The sequence below is a fragment of the Tenrec ecaudatus genome, chromosome 1 (assembly GCF_050624435.1).
Source record: "Tenrec ecaudatus isolate mTenEca1 chromosome 1, mTenEca1.hap1, whole genome shotgun sequence".
NCBI lineage: Eukaryota > Metazoa > Chordata > Mammalia > Afrosoricida > Tenrecidae > Tenrec > Tenrec ecaudatus.
This window is the reverse complement of record NC_134530.1, coordinates 172,906,441-172,933,305: the sequence shown is the minus strand read 5'-3', so window position 1 is coordinate 172,933,305 and position 26,865 is coordinate 172,906,441. Positions and strand designations below refer to the sequence as shown.

The window sequence follows — 26,865 nt, the reverse complement described above, 5'->3', positions numbered from 1 at the left end:
TTAGCTGACCCTGTACTTTACTGAGCATGATGTTCTTTGCTAGGGGCTGGTCTCTCCTGACATGTTCAAAGTACATGAGATGAAGTCTTGCCATTCTTGCTTCTAAGGAAAATGTTAACAATCTCTTCTAAGACAGATGTCTGTGTTCTTTTGGCAGTTCAATGTTCTTCACAAGCACTTCCACTCTAGTGCATCGTTTCACCTTCTTCAGTCTTCCTTATTTAATGTCCACCTTTCACCTGCATGTGAAGTGATATGCAGATGGTACAACCTTGCTTGTGGAAAATGAGGAGGACTTAAAGCACTTGCTGATAAAGATCAAGGATTGCAGCCCACACTGTGGATCACAACTCAATGTAAAGAAATCTTTGCAAATGGACCACAGGTAACATCATAATAAACGGGAAAGATTGAAGTTGTCAGGGACTTCGTCTTGCTTGGAGTCACAGCAGTGCTCACGAAGGCAGCCCGGTGCAGCGCACAGGGATCTGCTGCACAAGCCCTCTTGAAAGTGCGCGGAGAGGATGCCACTTTGAGGACTGAGGAGTAACTGACCCCAGTCACGTTTCCCATTGCCTCACGTGTATATGGACGCTATCTGTAATTCTACAGCCACCTCTGGTCTTAAAATGTGCAATGGCATTTTAATGCTTACCCCACAAGACTCGATCTGCTTCTGGGTTGGACTACCAACAGCAGATGGGTGGTTCAAACCCATCAGCTGCTCTACGGAAGAAGGCACTTTGCTCAGAAGCTCCAGGGAGTAATCCTACTCTGACAGGGAGGGCCTTTCTGTGCTGGGCTTGACTAAATGGCAGTGGCTTTTCACACTAAACCTTACTGGAATTTATCTAGGATCCCAGTATTGTTTCATTTTACTTTATAGCTATATTTAGTAATTTAATATCACCTATCAGAATGTAAAATGAGTCATGGTACGTTAGTACAAAGAGCTTTCCATTTTCATACATGTGATTCTATTCTTATCACTAGACAAAACATTTACCAGCTAAAAGGACTTAAGAAGGATGGCTAACGCTCCTATTTTCAGCAAAGCTCAGTATCATGTGTTAAAGAAAGCAATACGTCAACAACATACATTGTGCTCAGTTGGCATCAAGAGTCTGATTATTTCTCTTTCCATGAGGACCCAGCTAAAAGAAATCTTTCCTTCACTGAATTTCCTTAGCGCTTTGTATATTTCTCATGGGACTTTCTCTTTGGATTATTGTGATTCCGATTTTACTTTTCTGGTGGTAAACAGGTACACTATGCCGTAAGATCTTTGGACAGCCTCAGAGTACTATGCTATTACTTACTAATGTGCTGTCAGCTCACAGCAGGACTTCCTAAGCTCTCCCCAGGAAGGTCCCAATAACACAGTCTGGTAAATAAAAGAGAATAGCATTTCCCCCTTCCTTTAAAAATTATGGTAATTTTTAAAACAGACTGATCAAATTTTAAACTAATGCATGGATGTATATAGCCCAGGTGGACATTTTAGTTAATCCATAGACTCTTGGCTAAAAAAGAATCTCATATATCATTCATAAATCAAAATTTCAACTTACCATTTATGTTTATTGCTGGCAATACAATAGACATCTTTGGTCTTGTGGTTTTATTATGAGTGGTAGCTGGTAACAGCAAGTGATCCTAAAATGGACAAAGAACAATCTGTTAGCTATTAGTCCTAGAAGAGGCCAAATTCGAGGTCCCCAGGAAACTCACATTTTGTTGGGATCAGGAAAAGTAAGTTTTTATTTGAACTTGGCTTTAAAGGAATTAGCTACAAAGCATCATAGATTCAATGATTCATTAAATACAATACCATTACAAGGTACTGTGCAATCATCTTGGCATATTTCTTGGTTGGGATAATATCTATTTCATCAATCATTCAACAAACCTGTTAGATGGAAGACTCAGCAGAAAGTAGCATTTGGTGTCACTGGGAGTGATAAAAATTTAATGCAATTTAGTGCAACAAAATCGACAGATTACACAATTCAACTACTAGCAGAGCTAGCAGGGAAATCTAGAATGTGGAAATCAAACAAATTTATGTACATGAGTAGAACGGTATATAGAACATTCCAGTAATTTCTCTTGGTCTAATTCAAGGCAACATCTCCAAGAGAAGGTGCTAATTTTAAAATAGAGAAGGAGGATGAGGGAAATTGTTCTGCTAGGGTTCCTGTACTGTAGCACAACAGAGTTGGGGTTTTTCGGGGGGGGGGGGTGAGGGTATGCAGAGGGGGAAGCATGCATTGTTAGAAACAAAGTTTACACATTACTGAGATATTTTGTTCGATATAGCACACTCAAGACTTAACTCCTACAATTAAAATATTGCTTTAAGGCACCTAAAATTGATTGCAAAAACCAACCAAACAAATCTTGCAAGCCCCAAATTAAGGCCACTGTAAAAATAAACAGACTTGAGTCCTGCTGGTTCTGGGTTAAGTCAGGCTCAGACGTAAATCAGTTTCCTGCTGAGGTCAAGACGCCATACTAAATAACATGTTTTAAAACATGGTTTTCTGCATATAAGGTCTCCTATTTTATATCTTCATTAAATTTCAGGCAAAGCAGTTCCTTTTGCAACCAAGCCAAAACCACCCTCACTGCCATCAAGTCTTGGAAGTCAGAACATTTCATTTAAAAGCCAGTTGCTGAACACGGCGCCCTCCCGTGAATTCAGCACTATGTTGCAGAAGACACTTCCATTTAAAGAATAAAAATCCAGTTTTTTTTATTTATTGGAGAAATAATGTCCTTTATGGCAGAAATAAGCCATCTGCCTCCGATATCTGCTGTCCTGTAACACGAGGCTAGACAGAGGGCCTCTCACATGTCGTTGTGCACAAAGTCCACCAGAATAAAGGCTATGTCCCCTAGCTTCATTTGCAACCAGGCGAGGCCATACATGAGAGTAAGTTCTGCTCAGTGAGCTGTATGGGGAAGTGGTGCATGCAGCGTCTTGAAGGTGGCGGTGATGGAAGGCACCCCTCTTCTTCCTGCTACCTAGAATACAGATATGTCTGCTGGAGCTGGAGTGGCCATCTCAGACCATGATGTGGAAGCCTGACATTGAGGGTTATGGCATGACCAGCATGAGGAGCTAAGAGCTTTCATAAGATCCCTAGAACTTCTACATGAGAGACCATCCTAATGTGTCTACAGCACAAACACCTCCAATATTCTGTCACTTATAACTACAGCTAATTACAAGTTTTGGCATAAGTAATCCAAACAGTACTACACTAAGTCAATGGTTAAATTAACCAAAGATGGCGTGACTATTTTTTCAGCATCATGAAACAATGCATGTTTCTGAGCCTCTCGGTCCTCCTTTTCCTTCAGTACATATTAATGAAAATCAGTAGAGGAAAATCAGTCCCCGAGAGGCAGAGGAGCACTGTGATGACTCAGAGCAGAGTTCTTTCCTTCCAATTAAGTCAGTTAAAGTAATCCAACTCCAACAAACACTTAAAAATAAAAATGGAAAAAAACTGAAGAAGGATGTGCCCATAGAGAAACATATATTTGACACTGTCATTCAGAACAAAATCACTCATTTCTCAACCTCTTTGATTGGACTGCAGAAAAGCCTAGATAGACCTCAGATGCCATGGGATATTTTCAGGGGTGAAACTAGGTGGATAAATAGTATAATCAACACTCTGTTATTCGTATTCCCACAAGAAGTTAGGGAAACACAGAAACATTTCTCTGTGAGAATAAAGCAACAGTTTCTCAATGTTGTGCAAGACTGTGCATGAGAAAATATGTGATTTTCATACAGTTCTCACAGTACTGTTTTCCAGGCCACTTAGTTACTGGAAAAAAAAAAAAAAAGAAAAATCTAGCATGATATCAGTATACAAAGTAGCACCCAAAGTTAACTATTTCTTCCCTTTGTAAGAAAGTGAAAGTGTTTGGCAGGTTCAGGCATGCTTCACAATAACATTAAGGTCATACTGAATGCTGTCAATTGTTAAGTCCGACACACCGGTATACAATAGCACTTGCTTAAGTGATCTCTATTTTAACTGATTTATTAGATTGGATGACTCACTTTACCCTGGGAAAGTTATTCACTGATACCCTTAGCACACTAAATATTTATAATCAGTTGCATTTGTTTTTGCTTTTCATAAAATGACTTTTGCTAATTATATTTGTATAACCATAAATTTAACAAAATTGTGTGTAAGCTGATAAAACAGCGTGAAATCAGAGTAACTTGATAAAATAGGTTGATTTTTTTTCTCTCAGACTGCACAACTGTAAAAGACAGGGAGGGAAAAAAATAACAGCATGCACAGAGATTGCTTAGAAAATATCGTTCAGTTCTTATTCTAGTTTAAAGTAACCATAGCTGATAAAAATAGAGTCCTGGGGCCACTAACCACAATGTTGAGAATCAAGATGAGACTGTCTGCTCCCTCATCGGAAATCACGTACATGGTCACTGAGCCCAAAGGGACTTGATGGCCGTGTGTGTGTGTGTGTGTGTGTGTGTGTGTGTGTGTGTAGAAAGGGGGTAGCTTATAATGAAAATTGTGTTTGATGCATTATAATCATAATGTATATTCAAAAGGCAACATGGAACTAAATAGTGGACCTGACCCTCCACCTAATTCACAATCAAGTTTTTAAAAAAACAAGAACAAAAATTATTTATATCCTTAGAGATAATAAATAAACAGTGGCAAGAAAGTATTGCCCTATATAAAAAACTAACAAATGGATACATATTTATATAATTTTAAAAAGCATTAAGGTTAAAAATAAAATAAATGATTCCCAGTCATATTAATTAATAGCTCATCTGCTCATCCCAGTTGTACTGGATAAAATGGCTTCTGCTGTGTTTATAAACTGTCTTAGTGTCAGAGCCTCCTGTCTTTGATCAAGCAGGCTATACTGAATGCCCGATGCTGGTCCACTGATGAATGAACACAGCCTACAACATGAGTGCATGTAACAGCTTCCACCTGGATTCACATGGGCCTCTATCAGTCAGCATATCAGAATCATATTAACCACAATGGTTGTTTACTATTTCATATTTGACCCATGTCTACTGGATTCCAGAGATGGGGGTGATTTTCTAATATAGAAAATGGTCAAAATGAGAGCCAAAATTTTAAAATAGAATCTATCCTGATCTCAGAAGTGGCTTTGTGTTACCTTTTCTCCATGTGGGACAGGAATATCCCAAAGAGCTGTTGTTTCTACTGTGGCTCTAACTCATCTACTAACCAACCACTCTTCAAGCTGCCAGACAAACAGAAGATCTCATCAGACCTTAAAAGTAAGTGGGCCTTGTGCTTAACAGCCTGACTTGTAACCACCCTGGCACCACCAGGGCAAATATAAACATATTTATACATGAGGGTGGAAAATAGATCTATGTGCCCATATTTATAAGTTTAGTATTATGGTAGCAGAAGTACATTTGGCCTCCACTCAAGTACTCCCTCAATGCAAGAATACTTTTTTCTATTAATTTGGCATTCTATGATGCTCATCCTCCCGACACAATCACGGAAGACAAAGTGGGTGAACAAGAGGCCGTCTAGCTCAGAAGCAACAAAGCCCACATGGAAGAAGCACACCAGCCTGTGTGATTACAAGGTGCTGAAGGGATCGGTTATCAGGCATCAAAGAACAAAAAATCATACCACTGTGTACTCACCTCCCTGATACGATTGCTGAAGACAAATAGGTGCATAAGCAAATGTGACAAACAAAGCTGATGGTGTCCAGCTATCAAAAGAGATAGTGTCTGGGGTCTTAAAGGCTTGAAGGTAAACAAGCAGCCATCTAGCTCAGAAGCAACAAAGCCCACATGGAAGAAGCACACCAGCCTGTGCGATCACGAGGTGTCAGAGGGATCAGGTATCAGGCAGCATCAGAACAAAAAATCTTATCATTGTGAATAAGGGGGGAAGTGCGGAGTGGAGACCCAAAGCCCATTTGTAGGTCACTGGACACCCCAGTACAGAAGGGTTTCGGGGAGGAGATCAGTCGGTCAGGATGCAATGTAGCAACAATAAAACTACAACTTTCCTCTAGTTCCTAAGATAGGAACTGGAAACACAGGGAATCCAGGGTGGATGATCCCTTCAGGACCAGTGGTGGGAGTGGCGATACTGGGAGGGTGGAGTGGAAAGGGGGGAACCAATTACAAGGATCTACATGTAACCTCCTCCCTGGGGAACGGACAACAGAAAAGTAGGTGAAGGGAGACGTCGGGTAGGGCAAGATATGATAATATAATAATTTATAAATTATCAAGGGTTCGTGAGGGAGGGTGGAATGGGGAGGGAGGGAAGGAGGGTAAAAATGAGGAGCTGATGCAAGGCTTCAGTGGAGAGCAAATATTCTGAGAATGATGAGGGCAATGAATGTACAAATGTGCTTTACACAATTGATGTATGTATGGATTGTGATAAGAGTTGTATGAGCCCTTAATAAAACGATATTAAAAAAGGGGGAGGGGCTTCTAACCCAAAGTAAGCGGGCCGATGCAGCACTTAGAAATAGCCTATCAAAGTTAGTTATCTAAATCCACAGCATTCACAATTCATATTGTTTTCTGGTAGTGATACGAATGTTTTCATCAAAAAGCAAACCTAGCTATATTATTAAAAGGTAAAGAAAGGAGCCTAGAGAGGGCTGGAGTGGCGCATGGCCATAGGTGATGCACCCTGGGTAGCAGGCGCTCCAGCTTTGCTGCTGGTGCCTGGCCCCGCCTCTCGCCCCGCCCTCCTGGCAGCCCTGCCCCCTCATCCAGGGCCTCTCGCTGCAGCTGGCAAGCAAGGCCCAGGGCTCTGTCCGCTGCACCATGGCAGCAGCAGGACACAGCACCCTGGACCTCACGCTCGGCGCCAAAGCCGATAGCGAAACCATTCTCAAAGGCCTGCAGTCCATTTTCCAGGAACAGGGAATGACCGAGTCGGTGCACATCTGGCAAGACCATGGCTACTTAGCAACCTACACCAACAAAAAACGGCAGCTTTGCCAATTTGAGAATTTACCCCCACGGATTGGTGTTGCTGGACATTCAGCGTTACGACGGCGATGCATAAGGCAACAAAGAACTTGACAGTCTTCTGAACAAAACAGATGAACGAGTGAAAGAACTGAATCAGCAAAGCACCACGAAGGTGAAGCGATTACCACCCATCGCTTGAGGAGGAGCCGTCGACAGGTATTGGCCCATGCCTGGTGGAGCATGACATCAACGACGTGGTGTATGATGAGGAGTCACCTTATCAGAACATTAAAATTCTACACTCGAGGCAATGCGGAAATATTCTCATCCTTGGCGGAGATGTCAACTTGGCATAGAGTGGCTTGGCGTACACCCGGGCCATTGGGGCAGTGGCAAAGATGTCCTGATTCTGGGCGGTGGAGATGGGGGGCGTACTATGCGAAATAGTGAAACTGAAACCACAGGTGGTCACGACGGTAGAGACTGACCAACTGGTGATTGATGGGTGTAGGAAATACATGTGAACAATGTGTGGCGAGGTCTTAGACCATCTTCAAGGAGACTGCTATCAGGTTCCGATAGCAGACTGCATTTCCGTCCTGAAGAGGTACGCCAAAGAAGGGAGAATGTTTGATTATGTGATTAATGATTTGACGGCTGTTCCTATCTCCACGTCCCCAGAGGAAGAGTCCTCCTGGGAGTTTCTCAGACTGATTCTTGACCTTTCGATGACAGCAATGAAACAAGATGGGAAATCCTTTACACAGGGGAACTGTGTTAATTTGACGGAAGCCCTGACGCTCTATGAAGAACAGCTTGGGCGCCTCTATTGTCCTGTGGGATTCTCCACGGAGATCATCGGTGTCCCTTTGTACTTGGAACTGTGGGTATTTTATACTGTGTGGAAGACGACTCATCTATCATGTGTGACCTCCACACGCTGGATGGCCTCCGAATGAGTTGGGCAACTGATTGTGAATTCCGTAAGGTTTTTAAAATTTTAAAAGCAAATGGAAAATGTATATTTTGATGCACTAGGGTGGTCTTTTTTTTTTAAGTCAGCTTAAGGATGATCTAGCAGCACAATCAAAAATGCTACATGCACTGAACCCTAAGAATGTGATTTTTGTTTATCCCCCACCCCATCCGCTCCATTTTATTTTAATTTTGGTAGATCTTCAATTTGAATGTTTGGAGGAATGAGGATCATTACTTTGTTCCTAAGGGCAGTTCTTTAAAAAAAAAAAATTGACTTAGCTATTATAAGATTTGGTCCCTGGGAGATGGACGGCAGAAAAGGGGGAGAAGGGAGACTCCAGATAGGGCAAGATATGACAAAATAACAATGTATAAATTACCAAGGGCACATGAGGGAGGGGGGAGCAGGGAGGGAGGGGAAAAAAAAAGAGGACCTGATGCAAAGGACTTAAGTGGAGAGCAAATGCTTTGAAAAATGTTGGGGCAGGGAATGTGTGAATGTGCTTTATACAATTGATGTATGTATCTGTATGGATTGTGATAAGAGTTGTATGAACCCCTAATAAAATGTAAAAAAAGAAAATGATTAGGGCAAAGAATGTACAGATGTGCTTTATACAATTGTTGTATGTATATGTATGGATTGTGATAAGAGTTGTATGAGCCCCTAATAAAATGTTTAAAAAAAAAAGATTTGGTCCTTATAAAAGAGAGTTAAATAAAATGAATAGCAATGCTCCCATTAAAGTTACCCCCAAAAAGGTAAAGAAAATTGGGAAATTTGAAATCATTAAAATATACAGACATTTATACATACTGACATATCCTAAAAATACAAATTGCAGAAAATAAAAATTGAGGTAATAAAATTGAGTTGAGCAGAATGTAATCATTTTAAAGGTCTACTAAAATATCTATGATGTAGGGCTTCCCATCATTGTAAAAACATAAGCAAAGTGCATTACTCATCCCCAAGCTAGAACCCGTTAACCTAAATAGTTAATGTGAATGCAGTATTTGTGTCCCTGCTGTATGCAATAAAACTAAGACCAATAAAAGGAAATGTAAAGTTTGCATCTGCATCATTAGTGTGAATGTCAGCCAGAGTAAGAATAAATCAAAACTATTAGCCCACAACAGATGGCCCAAGCAGGAGCCAAGGTTTGCAGTTTGACAAGATGAAAATTTCAACACTTAATTCAAACCTGATAAAATTGGAGAGGTCACCAGAGGGAAGAATGAACTTAAAATCCTAATAAGACAAAGCTCAAGTGTTGTGTGAAGAAGTGGCTTTCATATTGAGCACTGCAGGGAGCCCCCAAGCCTGATCAACTGACCTTGGCTTCCTCTTTCATTCACTCAAATTGAATTCAAGTTGTTAGGCTGAACCACACACAAGGACTGCGATTTCATAAAGTTCAACCCCAATAGCACTATGCCTATCTTTTAAAACAATCAGAATTAATTTCAAGATTCTTCATCAAAATGGTTTCTTGTACTGACTTTTCCAAGAATAAGGCGAATCATTCTTCTCTCTTACAGAGTCTCAGAGAAAGTGTTTCTAAACTAGGTCAGGGCAGTTTTCCCCGGAGAGGGTGTCTACAAAATGCTGGCTACATGGTGTGGTAGGTAGAAAGACTGCAAAGTCTTGCTGGGTTAAGCCAGTGGCACTCATACATGTGTCAGAGAAGGCTTTATATCAAGAAGTATACATCGAGCCAACATCCCAGCCCAGTCCAGGTCAAGTCCATAAGGCTAATATTAGCCCATAAGTCCCTCTGCGGACTCATGTAGCCACATGCAGTGATGCAGAATACAGGAAGTGTGCAAAGTTGTGTAGAACCAGTGGCAGTGGCTGACCAGGGTTTATGCAGGTCTGTGTGGCTCGTCAACAGGAAGGTGAAGTCAGAGAAGGGCAGGGCTGGCCTCCAGAAAGTCATTTACATTGGTCACATCTCCAAAGGAGGTCATCAAGCTGCAACCTGATTGACAGGCTAAACACCAGGTGCCATCAGATGGCACACAAAACCCTAACTCTCACACTGGTCTTGTATTTATGGCATGTTACTTCATTCAGTCACTTGAGCTAATCAAAGTTCAAAATGTCAGCTATAGAAGAGAACTTTTCCAAAAATGGGCAGTGTGTAGTGTAGGGAAATAATTAGGAACCCTGAAACTTGTTATCAATTATCATTTGCTGAGTGGCAACTGTGTGGTCATCCCCCAAAACGTCTTATTAAGTAGGGGGAAAGATCAAAGAGTAAATGCATAAAGAATGCAGCCATATGAGAGCTTGTTAGACATAATATTTACAAGATGTTTCATTTTAGAAAATCCTCTGTACTCTGGACTACTGGTAGGAAGAGAATTTCCTGAAGATTAAATTACACCCTACAGATATGCTACCAAAACAAACCACCAGAGCATGGGGAGAGGGTCTGCAGTCACAGCAAATTGGAACCAATAAAAGGAAAGGGTAAGTTTGCTTCGTACTATAAGAGTGAGTGGCGAGACAATTCTGAGAATTGAAATATGAGGAAATCCTTCCAGAAAAATTTAAATAGATAAGATTTGTTGCTATTGTTGTTGGGGAAAATGTTCAGTTGAGGGTAAGAAATCTTTTTTTTTAAGTTCTAGATGAAAGGCTATGTAAGAGCTAGACAAATTTATGCAAGAATGGTCTCAAATGCCACATATGCAGTTAAGTACTGTGGCAGGGTGTGGAGAGAACATGGGGAAATATTCCAATTGTTGGTTTGGGCTAGCCAGCATTCAAATATCTTGTTTACTTGGAGGTCTCACTATTCAATGAACTTCTGTGGAGGAAATATCTCCAACTCCGTAAGTTTGACCATAGTGGGGGGACATAACTTCTCTTCCTCTTCTAGCAATGGGGGCACAGGTATATGGCCAAATCTTAGCCAATTACACGTTCCATTTGGCATTAGTGAATAAACATTCAGAGAAATCTGTATTATTCACAGCAGTGACAGGGAGGTTTGCCGGCAGAAGTGGAGGTGTCTACCGGTGTGGTATGTCTTCGGATTTTCTGAGCTGACAGCTAAGTTCTTTGCAGTGTAGCTGCCTTTGTTTCCAGCCAGTGTGAGTCTCTGGCCTCCAGTGGAGTCCATAAACCTTCCTATAAATTCCTTTCCTGCATCAATTAGAGTAACTTTCTATTGTTTACAACAAATAATTGTAACTGGCATAGTCCTGGAATTTCATTTCTGACACACAATGTCTGACTTGATAACGTCCCCAAACTTCACTCCTAATGAGATTGATTGGGGCCTTAACTTTATCATAGGTTGTTGCTAGTTCCCATCAAATCAGGTTCTACTCATGATGACCTAACATGGAACGTAAGCCCAACCAAAGTCAACCACAAACTCAACTGTCATCAAGTCCATTCTACCTCATGGCAACCCTATGGCTAGAGTAGAACTATGCTATCAGGTTCCTGAGACTATACATCTTTGAGGGAAAAGACAGTCTCGTCTTTCTTAGGCAGAGCAGCTTGTGGGTTTGACCTGCTGTTAGCTTAGGTAAACAAATTCAACAGATGGAATCCAAATTAATGAAATTCTTCGTCTCCCATTTCATCCCCACAGAAATGAAAATTGATGTCACCATTTTACTGAAATTGCTTTCAAAAATATTATATTCTAATGGTCAAATTACTTGTTTCCGGTGCTTGTCCCTTCTCTCTCTGATATTTCATACATACCCTCTTCTCCAAACATGTAGTTCCCCTTCCCCTAGAAATAATGCCCCCTGCTAACCCCAAGGCCTTCTTTTCCACTCACACCCCACATGAAATATTTGTAGGGTCCCATCTTATTTCGTGCCATATCTTCTTTTGGCATTCTTATCTAATCCCATGGCTTGAAATATGTGCCTCCTCAAACTATGCAAACTGTAACTCAAGACACATATTACAACTACTTAATAAACACCTCCACCAGAATATTCTACAGGTCCTTAAACTCCAATTGATCTTTCTCCTAAGTTTCCCCTTTCTGTTAACATCACCAATTTCTACTTACCCAAATAGAAACCTGGAGTGATTTTGGATTCCTGCCTCTATCTTACCCGCAAACAATAAACATTCCCCCTTTTCATTCTTGAGCTTAAGTCCACACTAGCTCCTCTTTAATATCTCTACCCACTCTGTGGTATAATCATACTCAGTCTTAGGTTCTTAATATTATGTATTATACTGATAACTCCCAATTTCTGTGTCTAGCCCACATTATTCCCTGGATCATGGCTCCCACACCCAATTGCATACTCAAACTATTTACTTGGACACCTCTAACTTAAGATATCTAAAACTAAGTTCCTGTTATAGTCTTCAGAATTGCTTCTCTCACAGTTTTTCCCATCTCAGTGGCAATTCCATTCTTCTCAGTTGCTCAAGTCAAGGATTGTGGGAAACCAGCACTGAGGGACATATGATAAGGACTCTATTCCCTGACTTATAACAGAAGGAATCTGGAGAGCTAGTATTCCAGGGCAGGAAAGCCACCACTTTGGTAAGTTAAAGTCCAAGTACATTATCCTGCTTTAAACATCATTTCCACAGATTCTCCCCTAACAGCTGTGTTGATTTTATCTCCCTACAGAGGCAGACATTATCCTTTTGTTCTCTCCCCCTCTGAGTCACCCAGCCCCCCTCATTCCTTCCCCCAATGCAGGTATTAGGTTTCCCCACCTGTGAGCTCTGGGACCAAATGTAGATACCACCCACCTTGTGACGTATGTAACTACTGAATATACATGTCTAATGGCTACCTATAAATGTCCCAGGGTAGTAAAGATTCTCACTCTTCTCCCACCTCCAAATGGACATCAAGAGGGGCTGAGGTGAGCTTGCTACCATAAAATGTGTCTGACTCCTTTGCTGTACTCTCTCTCCTATCCTATTCTCTATGACCTTACTATAATCTGTATGTATTGTTGTCGTACAATTGTGCCTACTGACCATTTGGTTGTCAGAGGCTTTCTTCCTTTGACAAAGGTTCATAGAGAATTCTTTCTTACTCTACATCTAATCCATCAGTAAGACCTATCAATTCTACTTCCATATGTATGCAGATTCCAACAAACAGCTCAAATCACTATTGCATGATTACAATATTTTTCTAACTAGTCTACTCCTGGCTGCCCTTTTCCCCAGCATAGTAACAGATCCTTTAAAGAGGCTCCAATATTTTCCCACCTCAAAGTTAAAGTGAAAATCATTTCAGTGGCCAGTATGGTTGGTGTGAACTGCCTCTGGCTCTTCCCTGTGCTTATTCTGTTCCGGCTATAGCAGCCTCCTTTCTGGCTCTCCACATACATAAGCATCTTCTTGCGTCAGGTCTTTTGCACTTTCTCTTCCCTCCAGAATCCTCTTTCTACAAATATGTGGACAGCAAATGCCCTCATCTCCTTCAAGCCTTCACTCAAGGATCACTTTCTCAGGGAGGCCTTTCTTGGCCACCCTAGTTAAGCCCCACACAACACAGCTTCTCCAAATACATGCATCTCCTGTCTCCGCTGTGGTCTTTCTACCTTACTCTTAGGATCAACCTTTTGGCAGATATTTTAAACAGCTTTTGTTCATTCCTGAATTACCTACTTCCCCTTGCAGTCTTCAGCATAGTAAGTATCCAAACGATTCATAATCTAACTTAGCTACAAGAGAGCTACTACAATAGCATTTTTAACAAGCTCTTTACCTGGGGGAAAGTAACCTTTCCCCCAAAACACCTCACTGCAATAGAGTGAATTCTGAAGAAAGGGTTTCCCCACACCCTTTCAGTAGGTCTGTGAGATGAAACTCTTTTCCTACTAACATTAAGACATTATTTGCCCTGGCTTGTGGTTTTGACGTTTGCAATGGAGGTGAAAAATCAAGTTAAAGAGCTGGGCCTTGGCATAAATCCAGGTAATGGGCACCAAACGGTCCCAGGTCACTGTGCTCTTTATTGTCACGCATTCACAGTAAAATGGATGAATAAAAGTAATTTAAAGTCAGTTTCACATAATAAAATTCCTGATGACGCAGTGAAACCTAACAGTTTTTATTAATACTCTGTCATGAAGTAGAAAGTGTGTTTAAAAATGTTGCACAATAAAGTATGATGATCTTATGAAAAAAAAACACTAAAGTAACTTAGTTTTGAGATAAAGTAGCCATTTTTAATGGACTACAACTTATAATTGAAAAAAGTATTGACAAGTTTTAATGGAATACCACTTATAATTAAAAAAACTATTGACAAGTTATTGATCCTTGCATATCTGGAAGACGTTTTTTCAAAAACATATAAACACAATCACTTCAAAGAGAACAAATGGAATTTTCAAAACTCAGATCCACCAGAAGCTTGTTTTCCTGAACTGACTGGTGGTGATATCAATGAACTGAGTCTTTTTAGATATTGCATAATAAAATGTGTTATATGTCGGTCATCTACCTAATTCAGTGAACTAGTATTTTTCAAGTGTAGGATAGGATGCTATAAAACCATGTATGTGGTACAAATCTAATTAGCACAGTGCAAGACTTCATTCAATGTTTGACCATAAAATTTCATTGGTAAGACGAGAACTAATCTTTTAAGAAACTATCATTTGGTGAGTTCTGACACAGTAGCAAAAAAGAATATTCACAATTATCTGAAAGAGTCATTAAAATATTCCTCCAGTTTCCAAGGATGCAACTGTTTAAAAGATGAATTTTCTTCACACATGTCACAACCAATACAACAGATCGCAACAGATTGAATGCAAAACACGTGAGAGTCCTATGTGTTCTATCTTCCGTGAAACCTGACATTTGAGAGTTATAAAACTGTGAAACAACAAAATAATGGCTCTCTGCTCTCAAAAAAACATTTTTTTTCTGCTTTGGAGAAGATACAGTTTTCAATGAAAATATTACTTCTTTTAAAATTTACTGAGTTTATTATCATTGCTTCAAATAAATTGAGAGAAAAAGATAACATTGCTCAGTTTTAATTTCTGCTGATGACTAATTATTGTTAAGTATCTTTTCATATGCTACTGGTCACCCTCAAGGAGATGGACTGACATCGTGCCTGCAACAATGGGCCCCCAACATAGCAACAACTTGAGACCAGCCCAGCCCAGGCATCCAGTCTCTTTCTGTGTGTGGAGCTGCGGAATTGGAACTGGACCCGTGGCACTAACAACAACAGACCGTATATCCTCCAGGATAAGCCAACCTAAATATCAACTGAGGCGCCTCATTTTACCACAAAAACTGCATTAAAAGTGTGCTGAAAATCTTGGCTTATTCACGAGTATATCTGGTACCTCCTTTGGGAAATGCCTATTCAAATCTCTTGTTCATTTTAAAAATGGGCTCTCTGTTGCTGAGTTGCAAGATGGTCTGAGAGAAGTACTTTGTCTGATCAAAGCCTTACAGGGTTGTTTTTTCTCTTGAGGAAGCCCTCTAAGCACGCACGTTCTTACTTTTGAAAACGTCCTATCTTCCCACTGCTGTTTTTCCCTTTTCCTTTTGCTTTTGTTATCTAATGTCGACTGAGTTTCCACACTATTATCCAAAGTGGCTGTACCATTTTACACTCTTACAAGTGATCCAGTTTCTGTGCCTCATTGCCATCATTGGTTTGGCCCCATTTTTCATTCTTAAAGTCAATGTTTAAGGGCTGGTGAAAATGGCAGCTCTAGTCTAAGCTTTCCGTAGCCAGTTCACAACCAACCACTTTTCATTCTCTCTCTACTATCTAGACATGTGCAAAATCAATTGCTTCTCGTTCATGTTCCCATCGTCTCTCATACTCATCACTGTAAAACGCTTTATAGTTTATGTCAAACATATCATAGTTTATGTTGATATGTCTGTTTCTACTGACCTGCACTCTTTCAGGGTGGATTCTCAATGGTAGAATCCTGATAGTGTATGAGACATTCTACATACATAGGGGTGTGTGTGTGGTGGTGGTGGTGTGGGGGTGGGGGTGGTGGGGTTGTGGCAAGAGAGGGGGAGAGCGGGAGAGCGGGAGCATACCTCCATGCTCACCCTAGTGGTACAATAGCTTGGATGGTAACCAAAATGGTGGCAGTTCAAACCTAGCGGCCTTTCTGTAGGAGAAAGATATGGCAGTCTGCTTCCAAAAAGATCTACAGCCTTGAAAACTCCCTAGGCAAGTCTACTCTGTCCTATAAGGACTTTATATATTGGAATCAATTTGATGACAATGTGATATAGACAATTTTTCCTGATAAAGGGAGCATCCCAAGATCAAAGTAGAATGAAGAATCACTGACTGACTACAAGGGAAAACTCCATTTTTAATTCACAGGATCTCATACTAAGGGTACTCAATATTTTAACATGGATAGTTCCTTTAATTAAAAAAACACACACAAAAAACTTCTCGCCCAACAATGGTGTTTAATATCATATAGCTAATTGACATTTATGCTATACTGATCACTTTATTTACTTTAAAGCAAAAAAAATTCATTTACAACTGTAATATGCATAAGGGGTAGGGGTTTTATTTACAGTGACACTGTGAGAAATCCTTAGCTAAGCATTTTACAAGGAATACTCAATTGTCCTGATGAATCATCATTTCATTTCAGATTGCTATTTTCTAACAACCCAGCCATGACGTGCCTCCATAAAATGAATGCCCGTTGCTATGGCCAGGCCGTAGCTACTTCGTCAGCACCGCTGCTATCCACTCACCTGCTTCTGCAATCTCTTTTTAAGCCTCTACAATCTGCTTCACAATTCAAGGTCTTCTTTCTTCAGGACATTGTAATTTTATCAAAACATTGCCGCTCATTCTTAGTATAATGAGACAATAGGAATCAAACAAATTTATCGGTGATCTATACAAAAATTATTTTCATGAGGTAAGAAGTTTGAAATTTTTCTATCCATATGCCTAGAATGGGTATAAAATTTTTGGTCAAGAAATGGAAGTTCATTAAAGAGGGTCTTTAGTCAAGAGACCGTGAAGCACACTCGTTTCAAGAGGCTTAAATTACGTCTCGGCAAATGCATTTTCCACAGCTTTCCTTAGCTTTGGGGCGGTGGGTGCACATGAACTAGGATAAAAGGAAAAGGCTTAGACTATCCAACTGGGAAATATGGCCCTCATCGCAGTAGTAATGTGAGGACCGCAACTGGCAGAAATCGCACATACTGGAAACGACGTACGTTCTTCCACAGGGCCCAGCTGCTGAACAGATGCCCAAGAAACAGCAGCCATCAGGGTAAGGGACTCCCCAACGGTTCCCTAAGGAAAATCCTCAAAGCAATGTAAGAAGAATCGCCGTCAGGATAGAGTTCACTCTCCAATGTGAGACCTACACAGTGTTAATATGAGTAAGTGATTAACAATGAAGTCTTGGAAAAATATATGAGGGGGCTTCAAAAAGTTCACAGAAAAAAATGGTTTTGAAAGATAATGAAATTTCCCCACAAACTTTTGGAAATCCCCTCAGAAAAGCAGATCCTGCACAGGAATGCCTGAGCACATTAAACAGCGTTCTCCATGGGAGAGCTCGTCATAAACAAGGCTCTGGCTAGATGGGAGGCTTTGACCAACGTGGTCAAGTTAGTCACTGCCAAGCTGATTCCCAATCCAAGTGGACCTTGTGTGCTCAGAGTAGGACCGCTTCCCAGTCTTTCCAAGGCTTTCCAAAGCACCTTGCCAGGCCAGTCTTCAGAGGTGCCTTTGGGTGGGTTGGAACTCCTAACCTTTCGCTAGTCATTGACAGCTTAACCATCTGCCCTGTCCAGGGACTCCTCATATGGTTACAGGTATGCTCTTTAGAGTTACTAAATGGTTATGAACTATGACATTCATGGAAGAGCATGAAAAATCACCTACTGACACAGAACGCAAAAGATATGTAGAATGAGAACCTGCAATAGCTAAAGTATAAGCTATTTTACAAAGTTAAAAAAAAGAACAAGAAAAAACTAGTGTGTGTGTGGGGGGGGGGAAGGGGAGCAGGAAGCCCATTGCAAACAGGAACTATTAAAAAAAACTCAAGGAAAGTGTCTAGTCTAGAAAGTGACTGTTAAATAATAAAGGGAGGTGAAGATATTCAATAAACTCACCTTAATCGTCCCTATGCTTCCACATACACACAATAAATACACCAAGATGCCAAATGGCTGCTTTTTAAAATGCTTTAAAAATAAAATTATCCAAAATACTTAAAAAGTTCCCTGAGGTTTTTCTATTTCCTAAGTTTTACTCTATCTGCTACAGTTTATACACTGAACTAAGAGTTGGATGATGGATAAATAGGAACTATGGCCTCAACTTCTTCAAATTCTCCTGCATAAAACTCCCCGAATTCTAATAAACTCAAATTCTTTCCTTCCATTCATGCCATATTTTTTCATGTATTGTGGAATTTGCTGAAGCTCCCTTGGACTGGCACACCCTTTGGTTATGTTGGGAACACTGTTTACCTTACATGCCTTAGCGCTCCTGTTTTGTCTTTGAAGACTTTAATAGAGCAATAGTTTTTGATTTGCCAGTACATTATACATATTCAAAGGTCAAATGTAAGCTAATATGCGCAATATATGACATTTTTCATCTTCAACTCATGAATAGTGGGTATTGTCTATAAATCTGGGATTGTATTATCTTCATGGCTCCCAGGACGCCATCTTGTTCATGAACAGAATTGTTAAGATGGCTTTCTGTGCTCACAAAGATAAAACAAATGCATTACTCCACTGTGAGCAAAAACATCAAAGCATTATTAAAGGATTATCTGAGGACAACTGCCAGAGTAAAAACTTCTAAAGAAAATAAAAATTATTCCAATATAAAATGGTAGATTAAAATTACAGTATAGCAGATATAACTAGATTTTCCAGAAGTTTACTATTTATAATGATCCAAAATTAAGGCAAAATCTGAAAACCAAAAAACAGCTGCTGGTTTCTACCAACATCCGTAACTCCAAAACCACAATGATAAACCCAACTTATGGCTCAATAAAAGCACACTTTAATAATGTTGAGATTGAAGAATTATGTGCTGGCTCTCCAACACCAACTGCCTTTAAAAATGTTCAAGTATATTAACAGATTTCACATACATGACAAGCAGGAACATGTTTTATTATAAGAATAGTATATGTAGGTTAACAAGCAAAAGAGCTCTTTCCCTGGAATTTTATACGAAATACCATCATAACATTACTTAAGAGTGTGAACCAAAAGTATTCTCAAAGATTGGTTAAAATGTATTAAGACGTATGGCGAGTGTCTGAACATGAAGAGAAAGAAGCTGTATAAACAAACCAACAGGCAATAATAAATCCTTTGGAGATGCCCATCAATGGACCATTGAGGGTTTAATTAAATACTATTACTTCTGGAAGTTATTGTTCTATCTTGAAATCAAGACTGTACCTGAGAAGATACATCCAATCAATCACCAATCTGACCATCCTCTAATTGCAAATACCAGTCCTAGCTCTTCAGGATCGTTAAAATGCCTAGAAAGGTCTCTCCTTAATATCATCATTTAATTATCATTAAATAAAAATATTATTATAAAATTTTAAGAACTAAAATTTTGAGGTAAATTGAGATATTAGTGGAATTTGGAAGACTAAACAATATAACTAAAGGAATAACTGTATTCTGACATCAATTAATAAAAAGCAATGTTAATATACTTCTTGTAGAAACATGTTTTTTGTTTAGAAACAGGTTTCAAGTGTTCAAATTCATTTTAGTAATGAAACAACAGTGGTGCTGCATCCCAAATGTATTATATCTAGACAGAACTTCTAAATGAAACCTTTCTGATTAAAAGTAAATGTTTTCTAGTGTAGATATGGGGATGAAAAAAGGAGTAATATTCCTTTCCAATCATGCCAGATTTGTTCTCGTAGTCAGTATTTTGGCAAAGTTTTCATTTATTGATTCTCATAATCTGGTTTTTAAATATTTTAATTTCGTGTTGTGGAAGATCAATTTACACAAAACTTCTATACACTGTGCATGTCTCAGTTAATGCATACATTTCTGTTTCTGTGTGACTTGCGAAGCAAACAAATCATAAATACTTTAAAATTGGGGAAATATTCTTTTACTAAACTGCATTGTCTTACTTTAATTAAGCTATTCTGACATCATTTATTGCCAATATTCTCAAATTGCTATAATAATGCCTGAATTTCACATTACAACATATGCTTTTTATAAAACTCAGGCTCATGTAATACTCTCATACATTACAATATAAATATTAATAAACCATATTCTGTATTATAGGCAGAAGATTTAAGTTTAAAATTATTTTCATTCCAAATGTATGAACAGAAGTTATAATCAAAAGTAACATTTTTATCCTTCCAGACGAATTAGACTTCTGATGAGGCAGCTTCAAAATTTTCCTGGATAAACTCCATTATATTTTCATTCCTTTTTTCCCTGGAATTTTTTGAAGCTTCCTTGTACAATACAATAATAGGGAGTTAAAATGCAAAATACTATATTCAATGTCCTGGCTTCTTATGGAAAATATTAACCCCCAGCTTATAAGGTTCATAAAAATGGCTAAAGTGGTGTCTTTTGTGGTATGTTTATTATCTATGAGTCAGAATTGACTCAACAGCAGTGAGTTGGGTTGTTGTTGTCTTCTTAATAAGAAAAACTTGAGTATTATTCCTCCACAGAACAGCAACAATTTAGTCTGACAAAGCTCTTCAGTTCTGGATGGACCCCACAGAGAAGAGCTAAGAGTGAACTGTGAAATATAAAGGTAATAAAACAAAAAGCCACTGCCAGGGAGTCCATTATGACAGCAGCTCCGTATAGGGTTTCCGAGGCTGTAAATCTTAAAAGGACAGACAGCCTCATCTTTCTCCTGTGGAGTGGCTGGTGGTTTCAAACGCCTGACCTTTCGGTACACAGCCCAACAAATAACTCAGTATGTCACCAGAACTCCTAAAACTTAAACAAGGATAAGAAAATAGCTTGAGTATTTAAGAAATGATTTAGCTTTTAAATACAGAAATCTGGAAGGTAAAGCATTATTCTCATGACCACAAAGACTCTTTTGAAAAGCATGTTTCAGGATTTTTTCACTCTTTGAACTACTGGACTGTTTTCCTCTAACTCTTGGTTAGAAAAATGGTTAATAGAGAATTATTGATGCTGTTAATGGAGTAAGAGAATTGTTTTCAGATTGGCTTGTGAAGCTCGGGGGATTCAGTACAGATGTTTGGAATAACTAGCTGCAGCTGTTGCAGGGTGACTAGTCTTAATGAAGTCACTGAGAATATGGAGGGAGGATTGCCCAGAGTACTGAAAACATTTACATTATTGTGATATTGGGGGCGGGGGTGGGAAGAGGAGTTTAATTAGGAGCCAGAAATAGGGTAAAGCTTCCGTGGTATAAACTGTAAATTTTCAGAGATCCCTCACCATGGTTACTGACCCCTGGATACACTTAGCTACACAAACACTCAGTTGTAGCAAGTGGCCCCAGTTACCATGCCTTATAAGAAGAGGAGGATCTAATTTACTTCTGCTGCATCCAGTTTGGGTCTATTTCAATTTAATTCAAAACATTTCTAAACTTGCTTATCTAAAACATCCTATGGACAAATAAAACCCCTTCACTGTTCTCAAAAAACATGTATTCTAGTAAAATGACACATAAAATAATAATACACAGAAGAATCCACTAAGCAGCACACAGAAGAATTATGAGAATTCAGTGGGACCATGGGAAATGAGTATTCACTTGCGGTTCCTTGAAGAACAGCCTGACTTTGCTTATAGGAACTTTCATCACAATTCTCTCATTCAGATAAAACATTAGGCACAACATGATGAATGAAATTAATGTCACTGAATGGAACATGCAAACAATGTTGATATGGCACATTTATATAGATCTATACTTATCATTTCATATATACAATATACCGATGCAAAATGATAAGTAAAAGTTAAAATGTAGAAAATGGACTTGCTCATAACAGCATGTCAAACCTACTAGCTACTTGGTTTCTAAAGTATATATAGTTGTTACCTGGTGCCTGAGCAACGCAGAATACTAGTATTCGGAATCTCACCAAAAGCCAGGATAAGAACAATGATATTTAGAAAGCATTTTAAGTTCCATGATTAAGCTGCTCACCTGATTTAGACTCTCTGAATGATTTTTACTGAATTGTATTTTATGAACCAATTGATAAATCTATTAGATATATACTATATTTAATGGTCTATACCATGTCCCCCTCTAGAGGAGATGTGGGCTAAAGCTCCAAGGCTCATCCCAGTTATCTTGGAAATCTTTGCTCTAGAACTGTGCTGTTTGGTAGAACTATCACGTGAACCACATGAAAGCCACATGTTAGTCAACATTTCTGTAGTACAGGAATCTTCCCCTAGCCCTGGCTTCCTTTCCAGAGCTGTACTCACCCACAGTCAACTGCAGCCTGAAGACACTAAAAACTCCAGCAATAAGCAATTCATCTGTTTTATATGACACACCTTTCTGAGTCAAATGAAGCAATCTTGCATGGCTGTGCTCCACCCCACATTCATTCCCGTGCCCAGTTTTTCCATGCTATGTGGTTAGTAGCTGTCTCAGTTATCAGAATGTGGCAGTATTGTAGTCCCTGTGGTCAATTAACCCTTACTTAATACATGTTCCATTTATTATTACTTCTTATTGTGAATCTGGGCTGAATGTAAAATTCAGCACAATAAAATTTGTCATAGGTATGTAGATATAGGATGAGAGAGATGAAGTTTTCTACTGCTGTCAGGAGTTACAGTCTTGGAAACCCATAGAGGCAAGTTCTACCCTGTCTAACAGGGTCACTGTGAGTGGGAATTGACTCAGCAGCAGTGAGTTTAGTTTAGTTTGGTTGGGTTGGGTTTGTTAGCTACAGGGTAAAATAAAAACGGTATATGAAAGCCCAGTACTATTTTCAGTTTCAAGCATCTGGGTGTCCTGGAAGATTATCTCCCATAAATAGGATGAGGCTGTGTGACCGTCTGCGATAAAAGAGTAAGAAAAAAAAGGTGGAATTTTGTGTGTTAGGCGAATGTGATAACCACTACACTATGGAAATCTGCCTAAAACAGGTGGAATTTTAATAATATATTTTATTTAACAAAATTTTATTTAACATAAAAATTACTAGCGTATTTCACCTTTTCATACTACATCTTCAAAATCTAGTGTCTACTTTATACTTCCAGCATGTCTCAATTCAGACTAGCTACATTTTGTGGCCAGCGGCTGCTGTATTCAACCTTGCTGCCATAGAGGATAAACTTTTGGGAAGTGATCCTTTGAGGAATCCTCTCCAACAGAAAATGACTCTCCTGTTTGCCCCTTGACTGCACAGGCCCTCAGCAGCAACAGGCATCAGTAGCAGTCCTGTGGTGGTGAAGGTTAGGGGATGCGGGTCTGGGCAGGAGAGTATTCCTTACACTGACATATTCAAAAGTGAAGCAAACACTGTACTACACTTCGCCAGCCCTGGTCTGCCTCTCTCCAAATGCTCCAATAGCTCCAAAACAAATGGTCCTGCTGATGGTATAGAACAAAACAAACAAACAAACCTAAACTCACTGCCATGCAGTTGAGGCTGACCCATAACAACCCTATAGGGCAGGGTAGAATTGCCCCTATGAGTTTCTGAGACTCCAGTTGTTTATGGAAGTAGGAAGCCCAGTCTTTCTCCCACAGAGTGGCCAGTGGTTTCAAACTACAGACACTGTGGATCCAGCCCAACAGGTAATGGATATATGGCTAGGCCACTAGGGGTCCTTGAATAGAACAAGGGTTGGCAAACTGGCCCAAGAGCCATGAACAGGCTCTTTCAGTAGGTGCATGGGGCTCTGAAGGAAAACTAAAAATGAAACTATCATAATTTCATTTGTAATATTACTTTGAATTTTTTTATTGGTAAAAATATTTTTATGGCTCCCGAATAATTTTTAAATTGTGTGAGGGACAGGATCGGTTCTTCCGCCTCAAAGGTTTGTTGGTCCCTGGTACAGAAGAACTCCTCAGATGGATAAGGACCTGAAGATACTGAAGTGCCTGAGTTTCTCCTTAGTTATTTAAGGGACATGTTTTTAAAATTAACTTCTCTGACACAATCCAATATATCCATCACATTCAATTCTGTTGTTCAACCCCACGTTCAATCCCATCGAGTGAGATTACAGTCATCATTGCTATCAGCTCCCCATTTCCCATCTCTCCCCCATTCCTTTCCCATACCTTTAGGGAACCATTACTCCTATATTTCTGAAGGGTTGTCTACTTGACTTTCAAATACCACATAATCCTTTTTTTCTTTTAAAAATCATCTTATTGGGGCCTCATAAAACTCTGATCACAATCCATACATACATCCATGTGTCAAGCACATTTGTTGCCCTCATCATTCTCAAAACATTTTCTTTCTACTTGAGCCCTTGGAATCAGTGCCTCATTTTTTCCCTCCCTTCCTCGTGACACCTTGATAATTTATAAATTATTATTATTTTGTCATGTCTTACACTGTTCAATGTCTCCCTTCCCCACTTTTCTGTTGCCCATCCCCCAGGGAAGAGGTTGTATGGAAATCCTTGTGATTGGTTCCCCTATTCTACCCCACCTTCCTCTTCCCCTCCTGGTATCGCTACCCTCATTACTGGTCCTGAGAGGTTTATCTATCCTGGATTCCCTGTGTTTCCAGTTCTTATCTGTACCGGTGTACATCCTCTGGTTTAGCAGGATTTGTAAGGTCGAATTGGGATCATGATAGTTGGGGGGAGAAAGCATTAAAGAACTACAGGAAAGTTGTTATGTTTCCTCGGTGCTATACTGCACCCTGAATGGCTCATCTCCTCACCGTGACCCTTCTGTAAGGGGATGTCCAGTTGCCTACAGATGGGCTTTGTGTCTCCACTCTGCACTCCCCTTCATTCACAATGATTTGACTTTTTGTTCTTTGGTGCCTGATACCTGACCCTATCTGGTATGCTTCTTCTATGGGACTTTGTTGCTTATCAGCTACATGGCCGCTTAGTTATCTTCAAGCCTTTAAGACCCCAGACACTATATCTTTTGATAGCTGGGCACCATCAGCTTTCTTCACATTTGCTTATGCACCCACTTTGTCTTCAGCAATTGTGTTGGGAAGTTGAGCCTCATGGAATGCCGTTTAATGTAACAAAGTGTTCTTGTACTGAGGGAGTACTCAAGTAGAAGTCCAATATCTGTCTGCTACCTTAATACTAAACCTATAAATATATGCATTTAGATCTATTTCCCCATTGCAATATATTTATATATGTGCATGCTGGATTTAGACTTCTATAAATGCCCTTTGCCTCCTAGTTCTTTCCTCTATTTCCTTTTACTGTTCTCTTAGCCTTCATTTCAGTTTCAGTAAGTCCTCTGTTACACTACCCTTGATAAAGCCCTACCAGGCCTCCTACACCCTCCTCTCTATCAATTTTGGATCACTTATTGTTCCCTTGTCCCTGAGTTTGTTAACACCCACTTCCTTTCCCCACCTCCCCTTCTCCTATGTCCCACTGGAACTATCAGTCCGTTGTTTTCACCTCCAGATTGTTTATCCCATATATCTTACCTAGACAGACCTTAAATATACAAATGAAAATATGCAAATCTAACTAGATTAATGTGGTAAAACAAGTAAAAACCTAATAGTAAAGGGAGGAAATGTTTATGAAATAGAGGATAATTACGTGGTTCATCAGTGCCATACCACATCCAAAATTTATCATCCATTCCATGTGGCCATTCTGAGGGGGACTGCACAATGATCCTGCAGGAGGGTTTTGCGTCTCCGCTACATCGCCACCCCTGCACATGGATTTGGTTGTGTGTTGTTGGACTTCTGGTACCTCCTCAAAAGAGCATTTTTTAATGAACATAAGAAAGTTACATTTAACATATAAATGTAGAGACTGTGCTTCTGGGTCCTTTATATGTGCTTTAATTAAGTAAAATATTCATTCCCATTTAGAAACATTTCAGTGTCTCTTAAATTTTACAGGGCAAAATACCACATTTTAAGGTGGTGTTAATCTGTTGAATTCTACTTGTTTGTCTATTTTTAGAAGAACTTTCTTCTTACAAAACTTAATTTACTGGTAAATTAATCAGTACACTGAAAGAAGCTGTAACCTGAAATGGGAGATGAGTTTATTTCCAATCCATCACAAACACAACTTGTGTGGTGCTAGAGAACTCTCTGGGTTTAAATATCTCCATCTATAAAATAAGGGATCAAAAACTAAATTGGAAATGATATATTCAAGAATTTTAAAATGCCTTGAAAACAAATGTAATTTAAAGCAAATGCTAATTCCAATGTGATCTCTTGTAAAATGGTGTAAAGGAAATTAGTGCCAAAGCTAAAATAAGTGGCCAAATTAGACTAGTTCTCTTGATTCTAGATTCCATTTCCTATTACTTCTCCTGCTAGCTTTCCACCCATAAGCAAAAGTAATACTTGACACACTCTAGGTAAGAAAATGCACTCAATCCAGTTTATGAGCGAAATATTTTTAATTTGGGTGGCTGTAAGTACAAAGCTTCACAGATTTAAAGAATCTGCTCATTGAACTTTAAGATTCATTAAAATAAAAAGAAAAGGACATTTACAAATGTATATTTGCCTAGCGTGGTATATTTTACAGAGTGCTGTGATTGTTTCTGGAGGGAAAGAACTAGACAATAAAAAAATCAGATTTGTTGTTAAGGACATTATGAAGCCTCAAATGCAAAGGCATCTAGACATTCCTATAGATCTGGGCACAGATCCTCTTGGCTGCTTGAGCTGTCTTTTCTTCC

General features: G+C 39.4%; 1 protein-coding gene and 1 pseudogene across 2 annotated transcripts in view; one reads left to right on the top strand and one right to left on the bottom strand.

Moving 5' to 3' along the window:
* Nucleotides 1-26,865, bottom strand: part of ATF6 (activating transcription factor 6) — a 235,030-nt gene that overhangs the window by 51,915 nt on the left and 156,250 nt on the right. For both annotated transcript variants that reach the window (XM_075564052.1, XM_075564043.1), the window contains exon 15: nucleotides 1,572-1,656. In XM_075564052.1, coding sequence (XP_075420167.1) covers nucleotides 1,572-1,656 — 85 coding nt within the window. The remainder of the gene's footprint in view (nucleotides 1-1,571; nucleotides 1,657-26,865) is intronic.
* LOC142429330 (spermine synthase pseudogene) lies at nucleotides 6,860-7,968 on the top strand (annotated as a pseudogene).